Source organism: Lolium rigidum, chromosome 6 (assembly GCF_022539505.1).
Source record: "Lolium rigidum isolate FL_2022 chromosome 6, APGP_CSIRO_Lrig_0.1, whole genome shotgun sequence".
NCBI lineage: Eukaryota > Viridiplantae > Streptophyta > Magnoliopsida > Poales > Poaceae > Lolium > Lolium rigidum.
Window position 1 is genome coordinate 224,764,087 of NC_061513.1, and position 18,141 is coordinate 224,782,227.

Consider the following 18,141-nt stretch of genomic DNA (forward strand, 5'->3'; position numbering starts at 1 on the left):
TTTGCCACTACAGCTCGCGCAACACTCAGCTCTTTGCCACCAGAGCGCAATGGTGCCCGGCTTTTGCCACCGCTTCCGGCGGGTGCTCCGCTCGCTTAGGCCAAACGGTCAGGCGTTCAAACGTTTCTTCTTCTTGCCGTTACCGAAAGTGGGGCCAGATCTTCTGGGTAGGACCGCGCAATGACAACAGGTGAAGACCGAACTACCCCGCTCTCCCCGCCACCACAAGCAACACACCGATTCGCGCCCTGCCGGCACCACCTGCGCCGCCACGACTCGGGCGACGCCACCACCGCGCCGCCACGACCTGCGACACCACCACCTGCGCCGCCGCGGCGCCGCCCCGCGTGGACACCTTCTCCACCGCCTCCAGGGAGCACTGCTCAGCCTCCTCCCCCGCTGCGGCCGTAGTCGCTCGTTCCTCGCTATCGCGCCTCCCACCGCTCTCGACGCAATGGCTAGTGGCGGCGACGACCTTGGCGAGGCGGCGTGGGCTGGAGACCCGCCGCGTCCACGGCCTGGGTTCCCGAGGGGCAAGCCTTGTTCCTATTGAGCTTTCTTGTGTAGTGCAATAGTCGATTTGACATGGAGTGCTCATTGCGTTTGATTTTGCTTTTGGTGTGCTCATTGCCTCTCTTTGTTTTGGTTGATTAGGATGGAATTGCGGTTTGCTTTCTTGGTGAACATTAGAAGGGAGCGATTCATTGTGGATGCAAAGGATCAAAAGAAATTCCAAGGAGGGTTTGATTATCGGTTGCCAATGGATTGTAATTGGAATTCTTAGACAATTTGGCGAGGTAATTTGCGGCCCATATCCTTGGGGTATGCATGATGAAGTGGAATTCAAATACTACGATGGGGGAATTGATTGGGTGAAAGTTAGTAATGATGAAGAGCTCGCTACCATGTTTGCTAAGCATAAGGAGAAAGAGCAATTTCATGTGAGGCTGCAAAATGATGTGGTTGTGCCGGCGGTTGGAACTTCTCGGACAGATCTCATGTCGTCGTAATGGCAGCTCTAGCCGAACGGTTCGATTAGGGGGCTTCGGTTAGTGCACGGCGACGTGGTGGCTCGTCAAACATGGGCACCGGCGGTAGGGTCCCAAGAGAAGTGGAGCCTGAATACATCGATGATGAAGAGAGGCTATATTCTGATGTTGTGCAGAAATTTACGACGGCCATGTCGGGCTGGAAACCGAGATGAGTGTGACAATGAGGCTTTTGTGATTGATGATGAGGAGGTTGAGGACGAAGACCTTCCAGCTATTGAATGGGACCACTGCAAACTCTCGGATGGAAGAAGGTACCATCTTTGCATCCATGAGTGAGTGTAGAAATGCACTTGTGACATACCGCATCGGGGCGGAGCGTACATTTGAAGTTGACAAGAGCGACGGAGTACGTTACGCAGTGCACCGTCCGACCTGAAGATTGTCCATGGAGGATGCACGCGTCTAAAATGCGAAATAGCACGAATGTTCAAGTCAAAGTGAACCCTTTTAGGCACACATGCCTGGAATCAACCCTTGAGGAAGGAAACAATCGCTAGAGGCCAAGTCAAGATGGGTGGCTGAAGAAGTAAAACGGTGGGTGACGAGAAGACCATCAAGTGGGTACAAAGGAGTTGCGAGAAGAAGCTCAAAGAAAAGTTCAAGATAGAGGTACCATACATGAGGGTTTTCAATGGAAAACAACATGCTATGGATTCTATTTATGGTAATTGGCAGTGAAAGTTTTAAACTGTTGTATTCATTTAAGGGTGAAGTGGAGAAGACCAGCCCAGGTAGTATTGTAGATATTGATCACCACACCGTGGAGTACACGTTGAAGGGAATGACAATGACCAAAGAGTGCTTTAGAAGGGTTTTTGTGCTGCTTTGAGGCTTGTCGCCGGGGTTTTTGGAAGAGGCTGCAGGCCCTATTTGGCTATTGATGCTACTTTTCTCACGGGGAGGTTTAAAGGACGGTTAGTAGCAGCTTGTGCGGTTGATGGACACAATTTTGTATTTCCGGCTTGCTTATGGCGTGATAGAGGCAGAGTGCGAGGAGAGCTGGACTTGGTTTTTGCGGAATCTGCGTCGGGCTGTGCACATCCCAATGGGTTTGGTAATTCATACGAGATGCTTGCAAGGGTTTAGAAGCAGCCGTGGACAATGTGATTCCACTGGAGTAGAGCATAGGGAATGCATGCGTCACCTTGCTGCAAATTTTGGGAAGGAAATTCAAAGGAAAGGTGTATGCCGACAATTTATGTGACATCTTTGACTTGCAGATGTGAAGAAGCACAACTATCACATGAGGCGGTTATACAAAAATGACAAAGTGAAGGAATACTTGGAAACACACCACTCCAGATTATGGGCCGGAAGCCAATTCGGTGAAGTGAGCAAAGTTGACTATGTGCATAATAATCTTGCGTAGTCTTTCAACTCAACGATCCGAAAACTAAAGGGTCTTTATTTGGCGGATTTGCTTGACAAGATAAGGGTAGAATACGTGCAGAAATTTCTTGTTCGAGCGGGAATAGCCGAGGCAAAATTCATGGGACACATTATAATCCCTTCCGTGATGAATGAATTGAAGCGAGAAAACAAGAGGCTTGGAAATGGACATGACTCGTTGCTCAGCTACGACGGCGCAGAGTATCATTTTTGGATAAAGAGAAGAGGGAATGGAGATATCCGAGTGGATTTAGAAGCTAGAACTTGCAGTTGTAGGCAATGGCGAGATAAGCAGGTTGCCCATGCATTCATGCCTTGTTTTTCATCACTACTCGTCGAGTCAAGCGGGTAACATACAACGGTATGTGCATGATTACTACTCTGTTGCAAAGTTCAAAGCCACATATGCACATGCCTTACACTCTTTGGAGGGAAAACAACAATGGGATCCAGTGGACCCCGGTTTTAAGCTTTGCCCTCCGAGTTCCCGAAGAGAGCGACGGAGTAGACCGAGGAAAAGTAGAATAAGACCTCGCGGCGAAGGAGCTGGACTTGGACCGAGGAGACGTAAGTGCACAAGGTGTGGTGGGTCTGGTCATTTCGCTAAGTACGTGATAACGCGGTAGATCCGGCGTTCGGAGAGTGTTTTGATGTTTCAAATGATGAGCAAAATGATGATCAAAATGAGGATGCGATGGAGGCTACAAGTGATGATCCAAGTGATGATCCAATTGATGAGCCACAAAATGTTCAAATTGATGATCCAATTGATGAGCCACAAAATGATCAAATTGATGATCCAATTGATGAGCCACAAAATGATCAAATTGATGATCCAATTGATGATCCGATTGATGAGCCACAAAATTATCAAAATGATGATCCAATTGATAATGGAAATGATGATCCAATTGATGATCCAATTGAGGAGAAAATTGAGGCTCCAAATGTTGGTGTCCAACCTTCACGTGGTTGTGAGTTCTACTTGGTATGTAAATCTTTCCAATACTAGTGTACATTTATCACTTGACACAATCTTACCGCCCTTTGTTTTGTACAGCTCAGTTGTAGGTTCGAACAAAGTTGTGGCAGTGAGCTCTGAGGTAGTTAAGGTGCCGACAACCAAGAGGAGAAGAAAAGAAGCAATGAGCACAAGGATCACAAGGAGCAAAGTAGTGGCAAGAAGCGCAAGGACCAAGAAGAAGCCGCAACGCTTTGTAGATGATTGAGTGGGAACCAACTAAAGTTCATGAATAATGTTGTATTTGTGTTTGGATGCTGTTGGAATGATTAGAGTACATGTTTGAACTATGTTTGAATGATGTTGGAGTGATGAGATTACATGTTTTGAGGAACTCATGTCAAGCTGTGCTACAAAAGAGCTCCAAAGGTAGGGTAAATGGCCTCATTTCTAAGCAAGTTTTTTTGATCTTGTCTAAATTGGCCAAATAAGTTCACTACACATCTATTCCATGTAAGAAGAGTATGTGAGAAGGTTTTTCCATTTTTTTGATTTTTTTGAATTTTTATGGTCATTTCAAATTTAGTCAAACCTAACTTTGACCATCATTTTATCAAGTTTGAAACATGGAATTGTAAAACTAAGCATGGATCCTTGTTATTCACTCCAAAATGAAGCTTTGGTGAGGTTTTTGAAACTTTTCATGTTCCAAACCCTAAACCTCTTGTCTTCACCCTCGAACTTGTACCCAGAGTGTTTGAGATATCACATTAGACACATCGCTTTTTTGTTGAACAGCATGTAGACCATGTTTATCAACTAGAATGGGTAGTATATGACATAAGAAGTCTATGTGAGAAGGTTTTCCATTTTTTTGATTTTTTTGATTTTTTTATGGTCATTTCAAATTTAGTCAAACCTAACTTTGACCATCATTTTATCAAGTTTGAAACATGGAATTGTAAAACTAAGCATGGATCCTTGTTATTCACTCCAAAATGAAGCTTTGGTGAGGTTTTTGAAACTTTTCATGTTCCAAACCCTAAACCTCTTGTCTTCACCCTCGAACTTGTACCCCGAGTGTTTGAGATATCACATTAGACACATGGTTTTTTTGTTGAACAGCATGTAGACCATGTTTATCAACTAGAATGGGTAGTATATGACATAAGAAGTCTATGTGAGAAGGTTTTCCATTTTTTTGATTTTTTTTGAATTTTTTATGGTCATTTCAAATTTAGTCAAACCTAACTTTGACCATCATTTTATCAAGTTTGAAACATGGAATTGTAAAACTAAGCATGGATCCTTGTTATTCACTCCAAAATGAAGCTTTGGTGTGGTTTTTGAAACTTTTCATGTTCCAAACCCTAAACCTCTTGTCTTCACCTCGAACTTGTACCCCGGTGTTCGAGATATCACATTAGACACATGGTTTTTTTGTTGAACAGCATGTAGACCATGTTTATCAACTAGAATGGGTAGTATATGACATAAGAAGTCTATGTGAGAAGGTTTTCCATTTTTTTGATTTTTTTGAATTTTTTATGCTCATTTCAAATTTAGTCAAAGCCTAACTTTGACCAGCTACCCTCGTTCTTCTAGAAGGAAACCGGACCGATCCGTGGGTTGCTCTGTTTTGCATTGTGGACCGTTCACTGCGGTAACGCCAGCCGTCCGATCTAGCCTTCTAGAACGTTTCGGGGCCGATCCGTGGACACCATCGTTCTTCAACATGATTGGTTCCTTTCTCTTTCTTGCGGTGGGCTATAAGAACACTGAAATCTCCGTTGGTCCGTTGGGCCGTCCCGCGTGTCTAGGCCTGCGATGCATGCGCCATGCATGCACCATGCAGGCGCCACGCCAACAACCCTTTCCACGCACTCGCCGACGCCTTTTAATGCATCGACGCAGCGTCTCAGCGTTGCCATCGTCTCGGCTCTCGCGGCGATGCAGCCGCATCGGCTTTGCCATCGTCTCGAGCCGTCCCATCGTCGATCGCGTCAAAACCAATAATTATTTTTGGAAGACGGCTAGACACGCGTTAATTCATCATTAGGAACCCGAATTATGAGCCAACCTCTTTATAAGGGGCCTCTCTTCCTCTCCCACACACCAACCGAGGCGAGCCTCTCTTCCTCTCCATCTCCAAAGCACCACGCACTCAAGCGAGCCTCTCCGCCTCTCCGAAGATGCAAGTACACGGGACCGACCTTCCGCCGTCCGCGCACCAGGCCGGAGCTACTCTATCCGGCGGACGTCCTCGTCGACAACACGCTCCGTGTGTGGGCAAAGTCGAGGTGGAGGAGCGAGATCGAGCTCACTCGACGGTTCCTCGACGAGGGCTTCTCCCACCTCCCACCGGGCTCGCCGCGTCATGCACTACGTCAATGAGTCTCGTGAAGGCGTCGCCCTCAAGCTTCTCACGGTCACCTTCGCCAACCGATTTGACGCGTACGCCCTCCTCGGTGAGGTCTTCTGGTGCGGCTGCGAGTCAATCTTCTTCACCACCTACAACGTCTTCACCGATTGCGACGCCATCTTCTTCTCCGAGAAACCTATGCACTGCCTCCCGTACTACAAGTGAAGACGCTGGTGAAGACGGTGGTGCGGCGCAGGTGGTGCGGCCAAGATGTGTTCTCGTCAAGCTCGTCATGTTTTTTTAGCTTTACGTTTTCATTTTCTATGTGGTTCCGTGTCGAGTCGTGTCAAGTCGTGTGTCACTCGAACTTATCTATCTAGGTACCCATCTATCTATCTAGGGTACCCATCTATCTATCTAAGTTATTTCCGTGTAATGGTGGAACTAAGCATCTTATGTATCGAATTTATCTAAGTTATTTTACGTGATGATCCGGCTACCAATATTTACATCTCATATATCTTAGTTTTCTATGATTTCGATGTAATATATCAAGGGTGTATGAATTATGAAATCACAAACATGGATCCAAGTATGAACTTTGATGTAATATAAGTAGGGTACCCATATAAGTATGAAACAAAAAATCACAAACACGCAATGCTTGAAATGAGATAAATGCACCCTTTTTCCCTCGCAAAAAAGAAGGACGTTGACCTGAATGAAACGGTAGACTCACAAAAAATCACAAACACGCAATGCTTGAAATCAGATAGATGCACCTTTTTTTATTTGATTATTTTTCCAACCTAATTAAACCACAAACAGTAATGCTTGAAATAACAAAGACGCATCCTTTTTTGGTTAAGCAGCGTGCATAAACACAAAGAACAAACATATGCGTCCTTACACCATAAACCAAGTCACGAATTCTGTCAAAAAACCAAGTCACGAACTAGAACTAACTATAGCTAGATTTCTTCCTTTTGCTTTTCAATATCTCGTCCATCCACCCCACTCGGTTACCGGAGCAATCCTTCACGCTACCAAACAAAGCGGTCTTGGGTTCGAGTCCTAGCCGCACCCTTTTTTGTTATTTCATTTTTCACCGTTTTTTTAAACACCCTTCTCATCTCGCCCAAAGCCAAATCTTTGCCACTATCGAATTTTGATTAGATTTATTTATTTCAAGCTTGCAAATTCAAGCTTACAAGTTCATACAATTTGAAGCTTACAAATTCATCACAAATTCATGCCTTTCCATACAATGTCAACATTAAACCTAGTGCGATAACAATACCACCTACAAATGCACAAATGTAATTCCAAATTTTTGATTGATCTTCGAGCTCTCTAATCTTCTGGTTCATCCACCTTAGCTCAAAAGCTACCTCTGTCAATGCGTGATCCGCCTCGCGTCTCTTCCGCACTAGCTATCGCGGCGACCCGTGTCGTCCGTGGCAAGATGGGCAACCATTCTTCGTGCTCATCTAGCAGCTGATTCATCGGCGTCCGGAGCAAAACATCGACCCAAACGAAGAAGCATTTTATCTCGCAAGCACACGAAAGAGATCAACCACATTGAGCACAAACTATGCACAAAATACTGAAATTTCCACTATTCTTACCCCTTTCTCGCTCGCTGCACACGTAGAACGGACGATTGGTGTTCTTCGGTGTGCGCGAAATCCTCCGATCAACGGGCGCCGGCACCGCGGACGGAGGAGGATCGGCATCTCCATGCGCACCGGAAGCTCGAACCGAGAGGTGGCACGGGAGCTAGAAGAAGACATGGATAGAGGTGGCGCGGGATCTGAACCGTGAGGTGCTTCGCGCGACGGTTGCGCCCTCCGCAGCTCCGCCGCCGCGCGGCGCTCCCCGTCAACAAGGCCCTCTCGGCCGCTCGCGCCGCACCTCGCGAGGGGCCGTCTCCAACCCCGTCGATTTCTTCTCACCGCTGCAAGCTCCGCCGCGCGATCGGGGATTTTAAATGGGGTTGAGCTCCAACGGTTGCCTTGTGGGTCCCACGTGAAACGGCCAGCAACGGTCCTCTTTTCAAATGCGTCTCCGCCTGGTCCCACCCGAAACAGCCGGTCCTCTTTTCAAATGCGTCTCCGCCCGGTCCCACCTGAAATAGCCGAGTCAAGGACGTTGACCCGAATGAAACGGCAGACTCACGGAACGAGTCGTTGCACACAGACTAGTGGCAAAACTGAGCACCATTCTGCTCTAGTGGCAAAACTGAGTGTTGCGCGGGCTGTAGTGGCAAACCAATAATTAACCCTTTTTATTATTTTCTATGTAAATTATGTTTGAATGAATGAAATATTTATCAAATTTTCCACGCGCTTTTAACTCCGCTGTGCATGCTTGGCTGGCAGATCGAACAGCCACTAAAAATATCCGGAGGTCTACCCAAACGAATATAATCGGGTCATTTAGAGCATCTCCAGCAGCCGCGTCCCTCAAAGCAATTTGGAACGCGCCGGACCAAAAAACCGTTTCAGTCGCGTCCCCCAAATCCCATTTTTGTCAGCGCGCCCCGATACGGTGTCTGGCGCCCCGAGTCCGTCCCCTTCCCACAGGGGACGCTCCGGGGACGCCGGACACACCGAAAAGCGAGGCGGGGAGTGGCGGGGCCGACCCGTCAGCGGCACAATAAATTTTAACCTAACCGTCGCCTACCTCGCGACGGAAGTTATTGGCGCGCAGCGCGACGGTGCGAGTTCCCGCGAGGCGCAGCGACGTGTTCCGTCGCGCCTAGCTCGCGTGCCGGCGTTAATGAGCGCCACCGCTCCTCCGCCTCCCTCCGGCCTATAAAGGGGCGCTCTCATCGTCCCTCTCACACACAAACCCTAGCGCCTCTCTCCCAAACCCTAGCCGCCACCATCTCAACAAGACTCGACGCTATGTCTGGTAGAGGCGGAGGCCGACCTCGCGGCCGCGGCCGCGGCCGTGGTCGTGGTCGTGGTCGTGGCCGCGGCATAGCTGAACGCTCGCCGTCGCCTCCCACGCCGTCGTCTTCACCGTCGGAGATGGACGTGGAGCCGGACGTGTTGTTCGAGTTCGTCCTCGTCCTAAAGGGCGACCCGCGCGGCATCCAGAGGCTGCCGGACTCCTTCGCCGAGTACGTTGGCGCCGTACGCCCGCGCACGATGCATCTGCGGGAGGCTTCGTGCGGCTACTACCGGTGGATCGTCGACGCGATCTACGACGCGCGCGGCAAGATGTACCTCAACATCGGGCTGGGAGAAGTTCGCGCGCCACCACAGCCTCGAAGCCGGCTTCATCCTCCTGTTCTCCTACTTCGGCAACAGGGACATGAGCATCAAGGTCTTCGACGAGAGGCGCTGCCGCCGGGACTACCACGGCGACAGCACCGACGAGGAGGACGACTGAGTGTTGTTTCTTCGCAACGAATACGTGCACGGAGGTTTCTGCCTGTTCGTCTCATCGGTAGAACCAACAAGGGCACCATCCTCCCGCTGGATTTTCCAGTTTGGGTGACTGGGTGTGCCCTCGAGTGTTCTTTCTTAGCAGCGAACACAGGAAACCTTCGATGCACGGCCTATAGTTAGGTTTAGTTTATTTGCAATATTTTATATTTGTGTTCACCACGGTTCCAACTATGTATTAGTTTGTAGAAACCACGTACCCATATGTATTAGTTTGTGGAAATTGAAATAAAAATGCTAAAAAAAGTATTTTAAATGTTTGGGAGAGGCGTTTGGGGGACGCGGCTGGGAAAGACATCCCTAAACGCGGCACGAACAAAACACGTTCCCCAAACCTTCAATCCGGCGCGGTTTGAGGGAAGCTTTGGGGGCCCGGCTGGTTGTTTTGCGTTAGCTCGCTGTCGATACGTTTAGCCTCAAGTGTGCGTAACTGCGTATAGTAGCTGGATAGCCTCCGTCCCAACCAAGTGTAGTGTATGTGATTCCCTCAGAAAAAAAGAGTAGTGTATGTGAAGCGACTCGAGCAGAGGCGTTTTGTCAGCCGGAAGTACATACTTTCGGTTTTCAAGAGTTTTAAACGCAGTTTTAAATGTTTAAAAAATCTGAAGAAAAGTTTCACGCGTGTTTAGAAAGTTGTTTCATGAAAAACGATATTTTTATGTCATGTGTAGAAGGATAAAAATTGCACCTAGCTAAAAAAATCATGAAACATTTATTTGATCTTTTAACACACAAATGTGCGAGCCAAAATTTCGACATTCTAAAAATAAAATCCTCTGGCAAAACCATGCAAGTGGCTTTTCAAGGGAAAAATTAAGTAGCCACGGAAGGAGTTCTTAAAAATTTATGTATTTACAATAACATAAGTGTCTTAGCTTTTTCTAAATATAATTATATTACGGAGTAGAACGGATGTAGTACATATTGGTCTTATTTTTAAAGAGAGATCCGACAATATATTTAACCACAAGGAACCGTTTTAAATGTATTTAATCACAATGAACCGTATCGTCAAAAAGAAAAAGAACACAACGAACCGTTGATTTGGAGTAAGTCAATCCATATTAATGTGTTACTCCCTCCGTTTTAAAGTAAGTGGCTCAACTATTTCAAAATATATGGTATTAGAACGGATGTGCTCCGTAGTACATATCGGTCTATTTTTTAGGAGAGATCCAACAAAATATTTAACCACAACGAACCGTATTCGCCCCATATTCATAAACTACAGGCTCTGATTCTTTATTAGTTATTATCAGCTCCAAAAAGAATGGTTACATATATGATTTCGGCACTATTCCACTGTATCCACTCCGTTTTCACCGATTCTTACACACACAAAAAGGTGTATAAACATACCATCTAACGGGAAATAACAAGGCTGTAAGACGCTGATTATGCATTATGATAACATCCACGTTGCACATTGCCTAAGTTGGCTCTACCAGTTCCCCGGGGAAAAAAAAGGCTCCACCAGCGCGCTCAGTTCTTGATGCAGAAACAGCATAACAAGCTACTTAATACACTTAATCTACTGACTTAGTATTCAAACTTGATGCAGATGAACAATGATGCAGAAGCGCAGATGATTCAATTGAAAGTTCCAAATGGTCCATTACGTTGTTCCATGTTCAGTTGTTCGCATTATGGATATATATACTATACATATTACAGAAGTCCAGACTGGTAGTTGCATAACACATATGAGATGGTTAAATGAGCAAAGATTTGGGCAGCAGTGCCGAACCCAATCGATTTCAGGTACAAAACCTCTCTGCAATGATGCATCATGTGGCCTGCTTCGATAATTATGTACCGATACAAAGACCGTCAGCTAATTTGGATTTCAGGATTCTCCCTCTTTTCCATTTCAGCAATGAACATAATAATGGCAGGGGACGAGCTTACCACTGCCCATCTATGCATTTATTCAGATGGCAAGGATTGCAACCTTTGCCATGAGTTGTCTATGTCAGCTCCAGCCATATTCACACTGGGTGGGGTTCTGAGTGAACAGCTGCTGGGAGAAGTGGAGACAGACTAGCTGTGGAACCGAATCGGAGCAAAAAATGAGTTGATATCTCATCTCTAATACGCCAAAAAAAATTCTTGAGAAGCTTGCTGAACATCCATCTTCATGCCAGAAATGGGATTAGAGCTCTCCACCATGGCTTGTGACAGTGGCACCAGTTGTGGAAGTTGGAGGTCGGAGAAGCATGTGTGGAGCATAAACTTTTGACATCGGTCCAGCAGGTCCAAATGTAGTTCCAGGTGATGCTGGCTGGTACGCTGAAGAGTCCTTGCCAAGGATGTACTCTGGCCGCGGAACAGAAGATGATGGAGATGGGGCCATAGGAGCAGCAGGGAGACTAGGATAGGGAGCAATAGGCATGTCACCAAGCGATGACGCTGAAGGGCTGTAGCTTAGAGCACCCAGTGGGTGATCAAATTTGCATCCCGGACCATATTTGCAGAAGCCATGCTGTGAATAGTACACACATGGCTGAGCACCCTGCAAATTGAAGGAAAGTTGATCACAATGTAGCTCCATGTGTAAAAAGAGAAATGGGTAATCCTATTTATCAGATTAGCTTGCGTATTGTAGTATCCTACACGCATGTTTTGCCACAGGAAATCCATTACTAGATGAAGTTCTACTTTGCATTATTACTTGCACTCACTTGAAGAAGAAATGAAATGCTACATGAACATTACACTATGCATTGTGCATCCGAAGATAAGTTTGGACAAATATATTGCAAAGCAAGAATTTAAGTTGACATAATTAATTCACAACCATTTTGGTTAAGACGATAATAAATTAGTTTGCTAGTTGCTACTGGTAGGTGACAACAAATCACAACAAAGATGTCAATTCTTAATCAGGTATAGAGATAATCTCATAGTCACCTGCACTTCATCGTTATGTCACTGGAGAAGATAATTATATTTAACCGTAATCTAGTAACAGAAAAAGGAAAGTTTTCCTTATTCTTCTAGAGATCATAGATATGTCAAGATCAAAAAATGGAACAGTTTCAATTTGTCAAATTTTACTATTGATGTTCTACAAATTAGCTTTTCAGCCTAACGGTGTAACATGGCTAAGAGCGCTTTAACGTGCGAACGAATAACTATCCATCCCTATATTGGTCAAGAATCAAGATCATTGTGATTAAGCCAAAGCTGGTTTCATTTTGAAATGTGGAAAGGGGGAAATGAAATACATACAGCAACATGTTTAGTTGTTTCATGTTAAGTTTTTCAAGGGGCACTCTTTCTTCCTTTAATTAGCTAATATGAGCAGTCCCTGATTGGTTTGGCTGCCAGCCCTAGCCCGGCTCGGCTGGCTTCATCCTATGCATATAGATGATGCCCCACAAGACAATCACCTTCCTATGTCAACAACTTAGTAAGAAAACAGAAAAATCAAGAAAATCACAGGACAAGCATATTGTCTTGGAAATTTCCAATTATTAGGAAAATCAGATATAGTAAACTCAAAAACGAATTAAGTAGTGTCTTGATGACATGTTGCTAAGTTCTTTAATAGCCAGTCTGAAAAAACATTCGCCGAGTTCCCTAAAAATGTATTTTCGAATTGTCAGCATGATAGAAGGATTCAAGTCAAACTTAAAGGTTCACACGAATTTAGTACAGAAGTTTCAGATTATTACAGAAAACTTATTATGTATTATTTTTCCCCTATCTTTTAGTACTTAAAAAAATTGCTGACATGTCATGGTGCTGACGTGTATTTGTATAAGTGATCATGTCAACACAAAAACATTTGGGTTAAAGTTTACTGGTTTGGTACTTCCAAGGTTAAAAACAACCGGTTACAGAGTTCAAGGTTAAAAGTTGAACATCGAAATGAACAAGAAACACAAGTTACGCAACCCAGAGGACTGGTTTAAAAGCATGCAATGCAACAAATGATCCCATCTTATATTTTCAATGCTCATACCATACTGAATTCAAGCAGAATCAAATAAGCAGAACAAGGTCAAAACTCAGAAATCTCTTAGGAAAATAATGTGAACATTGATCTGCATTTAATTGACGATACACAAAACAGCATCCTATGCATGGTATAGTAGGGATATACTTAAAACTAGAAAAAAAGGTCAATAGATGCATAATAGGCCCTTTTTTTCCAGTACAGCCTTTTATGTTTGCACACACATGTTCTGCTACAGGCTAAAGAGAAAATTGCAGGCGCGCACAGTACACATTTTTGTGGTGCTTGGCTTTGCTTCACATTCTGGTTGATTAAATGACAAGCTAAACTTAGAGGACTTAGTATAATAACATGATTTACTAGACTAGAAACAAAACTTTGAACAGTTATTTTATATGGAAGGTGGATTTGGGTGATGAAACTAAAGCAGTGGAGGAACTGTTCTTCCAAGTATGGCAATGTTCTTCCATGTATGGCAGCTTGATCAATGTTGCAGCCAAAATCTATGACAGAACGCCAACTAATTTCAAAAACTTCTAGTAACTGAATACAGTAAATCATCACTAGGCTTCACTAATTAGCAGTTAGACTAAACTACACTCGTACATCAAAGTTCACTTATCAATTCAGTTGTATCAGAACAATAAGCTGTGGTGTCAATCTTATCAAGGACAACATATAAAAAAAATCAGTGGTGTACTTTTGGACTAACTTTCTTGGAGACAACATAGTACTTAAATGTAAGAAAACGGACTGATGTGTTCTACTCACCGGCCGAATTGGAAGACCTAGAGGGCTCAGCATATAGTTGGACCTAGGTGTACTCAGGTACTGAGGATGATTGTATTTGCATGTGGCTCCAAATTTGCAGGTCCCTGTCTTCATGTAGTGGTGGCACTCAGGCTGCCCAGGCCGCTCAGGAAAGACAACTTCTTGTTTATTACTTGAAGGCCATGTTGAAGAAGACAACGGTGCATAATTACTGCCATAAGCAACTGCAGATGGAGGCCCTTGGTGTGATAAGCCATACAATGGCCCTGCCTGAACTGTTTGCTGTCCCCCAGCTGACGCAACTTGATTCATAGGTGACTAAGAATACAGAGAAGAATAAAGAGTTCATCAGGGCAGTTTCATATTTTTTTTCTGGCCATGCATCAAATGCTTCATAACACAAAAGTACAAAGTCAAGCTTTGGAAGTATGTGACACTAGACAGTAATGGTTGCATCCTTAAAAAGAGATCTTATGATTATGAATTAATTTTACAAAATTCAGTCCAGATGGAAAAAAAAAAATCATTTCACAGAAAATACCCTTGCGAAATAACTTACTTCCTACTATCTGTATCACAAAGACCAAAATGAAAAATAATACTTACTGAAACTTACCATGTAAGGGTTCCATCCCTGCATTGGCATGACTGCAGATGGGTGCATCATTGGAGGGTACGAGCCAGGGAAATATGATCCAGGCAGCACAGAAGGCCTCCCCAACTGCCAATTGGCAAGAGGTGGGTATGGAAGAGAGGAAGAGATAGGCAATGGTTGGACTGGTGGGTACATGTTAGGAGCCTCTGAAACAACACCAGGTTCTGGCCCCTGTGGGTGATGAAACTTGCATGTAGACCCAAATTTGCAATGGCCGGTTTTGATATAGTAGGAGCATTCTTTCTCACCCTGCATGACGAAAGGGAAGATTTCATTAGAGAATGAACAGAGAAGGACCAGGACTGTATAGAAACTTTGATCGAACAAAACACCCACCATACGCAGAGGGTATCCACTGGAATTCAACACAACTGGCTGTACAGAACCACCTTCTCTGGGGTGATTGTATTTGCAGTTAGAGCCAAACTTACAACTCCCATTCTTCATGTAGTACTGCAAAAGGAAGTGAAGAATGTTAACTGTAGAGTATCCACCGCATGGCATAGTACAAAGAAACAGCTCATGTGTGATGCCTGAAATATCAGTTAGCAGGTTCTGTAGGAGAGACCTTCTATTCCATACCATTGTAACTAATGGCAAGATGGGGATTAGTTCAATTACCTCGCACGAAGGTTGGCCTGGTCGTTCCGGATACTCCACGGTGCGCGCGGTCCTTGCGCCTCCATCAAACTGAAAAGCAGAGCAGGAAACACGTTAATAATTTCAACTGAACCTCACCTTGAGCTCAATCTATCTAGTGTCTACTGTGCTCTGCACAAGGTTCTGCAACCAGTCGCTGCAGACACATGTGAACATGACCATCAAGTTGAGCTAGTATAAGGCAAAAGAAATACGTAAAAGATTTTCCTGACAGAGGTATGTATGACTCGGTCAATGGCATGAGCAAGTGGCACCGTGGGTAGAAAGTGGAGCTCCGAATTATCAACATTAACCGCGAGACTAAGACGAGCAGTATCCGCATTAAAGAATCAGATCAGGTAATCAACGACAGCAACCAAGTCGCGCACAATCAGATTTCACTTCCGTGAGCTCGTGCTAGCAGCAGTCTCGTAGGCCGTAATAACGAGAATGAAAATGAACCGAATCACGGCGAAAGGCTTGAGCCGGAAGCTACCCCTCCGCACCAACCAGCTGTAATTCAGCCGGCGGTCATTATCAGGGAGTGACAAGTCGCACTTAATAAGCTCCCCGCTAGTAGTAGTAGACTGGAGCGAAGCAGAGCATGACGCGGTGGAGGAAGAGAGCAGAGGAGAAGCGGTGTGCTCACCGCGGCGGCGCGATCGCGCGGGTGGTTGTAGCGGCAGGTCTCCCCGTAGCCGCAGGCGCCGGTGCGGAGGTAGTAGACGCAGTTGGCCTCGCCCGGCCGCTCCGGCAGCCTCGCCCCGGCGGCCGCCCCTGTCGGCGCTTCCCCGCCGCTTCCCAGCCCCAGCCTCCACATCGACCCTGCGAGGACACGAAAAAAAGCAGCGACATTAGCCCGCATCGAAGATCCAAAACCCTAGCGAGCTGCCGAGCACAGAAAGGAAACCCCCTCCTTTTTTTCCCCAAACACGCACGCGCGCAACAGAACACGCCGCGCGGCGAAGAGAGCGGGTGAGCTGGAATTGGGCGGCGTACCTTCGAGGCCGGTGTCGGGCTCGCCTCCGGCGGCGTCCTCGGGCGGCGCGGCGGCGTACGGCTCCATCATGGGCGGCGCGGGTCCCGGAATGCTCCTCCCGCGGCGGCGCGCGATCGGGCGGGGATCGGGGCCGGCCGTGGTCGCCTGGCTAGCTGCGGCGAGGCAAAATCTCTCGGTGGCGTTGCTTCCTCCGGACTCCTCTTCTCTCTCTCCCTCGCAGTCGCAGCCCGTACGCTCGCAGTCCCGTGGCTTTTTCTGCGTGAGTGGGACTCACTCTGCTCTTGCTCGCTCGCTTGGGGGTGTCGTGTCGTGGCCCGGACAGCGCGTGGGTGACTTCGCGTAGGCGCCAAGAAGCCCACCGCGGGGCTCTAATGGCGATAAGAGAGAAAGCGGAGGGGTGGAAACGTAAAAAGGGCGAAAGTGGTGGTGGTGGGGCCGGGCGGGAGTGGGCAGTGGGCAAGCCGCGGGCCGCATTGAATGCGCGGTCGTCCGGACGGTCGGTCGCTGCCTCTGCTTGCTGCGGTGCTGCCACGGCCCTGCCCTGGCCCTGGGCCCGAGCCCGGGCCCCACTGCGGCGGCACCGTCACGTGCTCCGCCTAGGATGCCCGATCGACACTTTTTGATATGGTTTCTCTCTGGTCTCTGCCCAGTGATCGGTTTTTCTTTTCTTGTGAAAAAACAACGTGCGGAATCTGGTGTTTTTATTCGGTGCAGCGATAGTTGGTGGATTGGTTGGTACCCTGGTGGTCCGGTGCTGGACGTGCAGTGCTTCCCCTCACCCTTCGGCGCATCCCCACGTTTCACAACGTTCATCATTCGCATCATTCATGTACATACGCTCTTCAATCTATACACTTTCTTTCTAGCTAGTGTTTCTACTTATATAGTAGTAATGTCTTTCTTGCATCTCCTAAATGAGCTCCAAAGCGAATGACAAAGGTAATAAGAAATACTTTTAGCTAGTATTAGCTTCACTGAGCATGACGACCAATTGATTTCGGCGTATGAAACCAATAGGATGTATTCCTCTAAGTCAATGGAGTATGTGATTCTTAATAATAAGGCTGCATATATCTACCTTCTATGTGGAAGCTTAAGATGCCACCTAAAATAAAATAGTAATAACTAGGGATAACATGAAAAGGAGGGGAATCCCTAAACCCCTAGAATGTAGTGTTTGCAAAGAAATAGCAAATTGCTAAACATTCCTTCTTTGAGTGTATTACTTAGGCTGGTGTTCCTCAGGTTTTTAATGTGTTTATTAGTTTAGCTTCAAAGTGGCTATACAATAATAAGAGATATTTACTACTCAAAAATTCTTTCCTATCCTACTCCTGGGGCATTTGGAATAACAATAACATTATTGACTTTAACAACAACAACAACAAAAACTTGAGTGGAACACCATAAATGGCCCCCTTTGGATCAATTCACAACTCTTTTGCAGAAAACTCTACCATTTGCTAGAGCTGATGTCGGACTGGTCTGCAAGCCTTTTGGATGAATTTCCAACTAGAAGGCCACTGCTATCAGCTCATCACATGGAGGCTAGGCGTTTTCTTCTTATCTTCAAGATCATCTTGAAGACGATAAAGCAATCCATATGGTGATGGAGTGAGAGGGGTCCAAACACCCTGGCGTCGAGCGACTCCTATTTCATATAGTTGATGTGGTGCATGTTTTATGAACAACTCGGATGCAGTGTGTGGCCTCAAAAACTTGTGTCGCTCGTTTGAGACGGGTTTTTGTTGTTTTTGGATTGGCCAACATCAGCTGGTTTCGTCGTGTGACGAGTTGGTCAATTGTTTTGGCTCTTCTCTTCTTCCTTGAATCTTTTAGTGTTGCCATGCTGGCTTAAGAACTTTGTGACGTCATGGTTTCGTTTCAATGAAATGG

The 18,141-nt window shown here is 46.0% G+C and overlaps 1 protein-coding gene across 1 annotated transcript; it reads right to left on the reverse strand.

The window, feature by feature from the left end:
* Positions 1 to 10,788: 10,788 nt before the first annotated feature.
* LOC124663803 (zinc finger CCCH domain-containing protein 5-like) lies at positions 10,789 to 16,311 on the reverse strand. The gene is made up of 7 exons (XM_047201463.1): positions 16,245 to 16,311; positions 15,895 to 16,070; positions 15,228 to 15,296; positions 14,943 to 15,059; positions 14,568 to 14,855; positions 13,952 to 14,269; positions 10,789 to 11,731 (listed from the first exon to the last, which is right to left on the reverse strand). Exons 1-7 carry the CDS (start codon positions 16,309 to 16,311, stop codon positions 11,372 to 11,374), a joined length of 1,395 nt encoding a protein of 464 aa, XP_047057419.1. The 3' UTR covers positions 10,789 to 11,371.
* Positions 16,312 to 18,141: the final 1,830 nt, after the last annotated feature.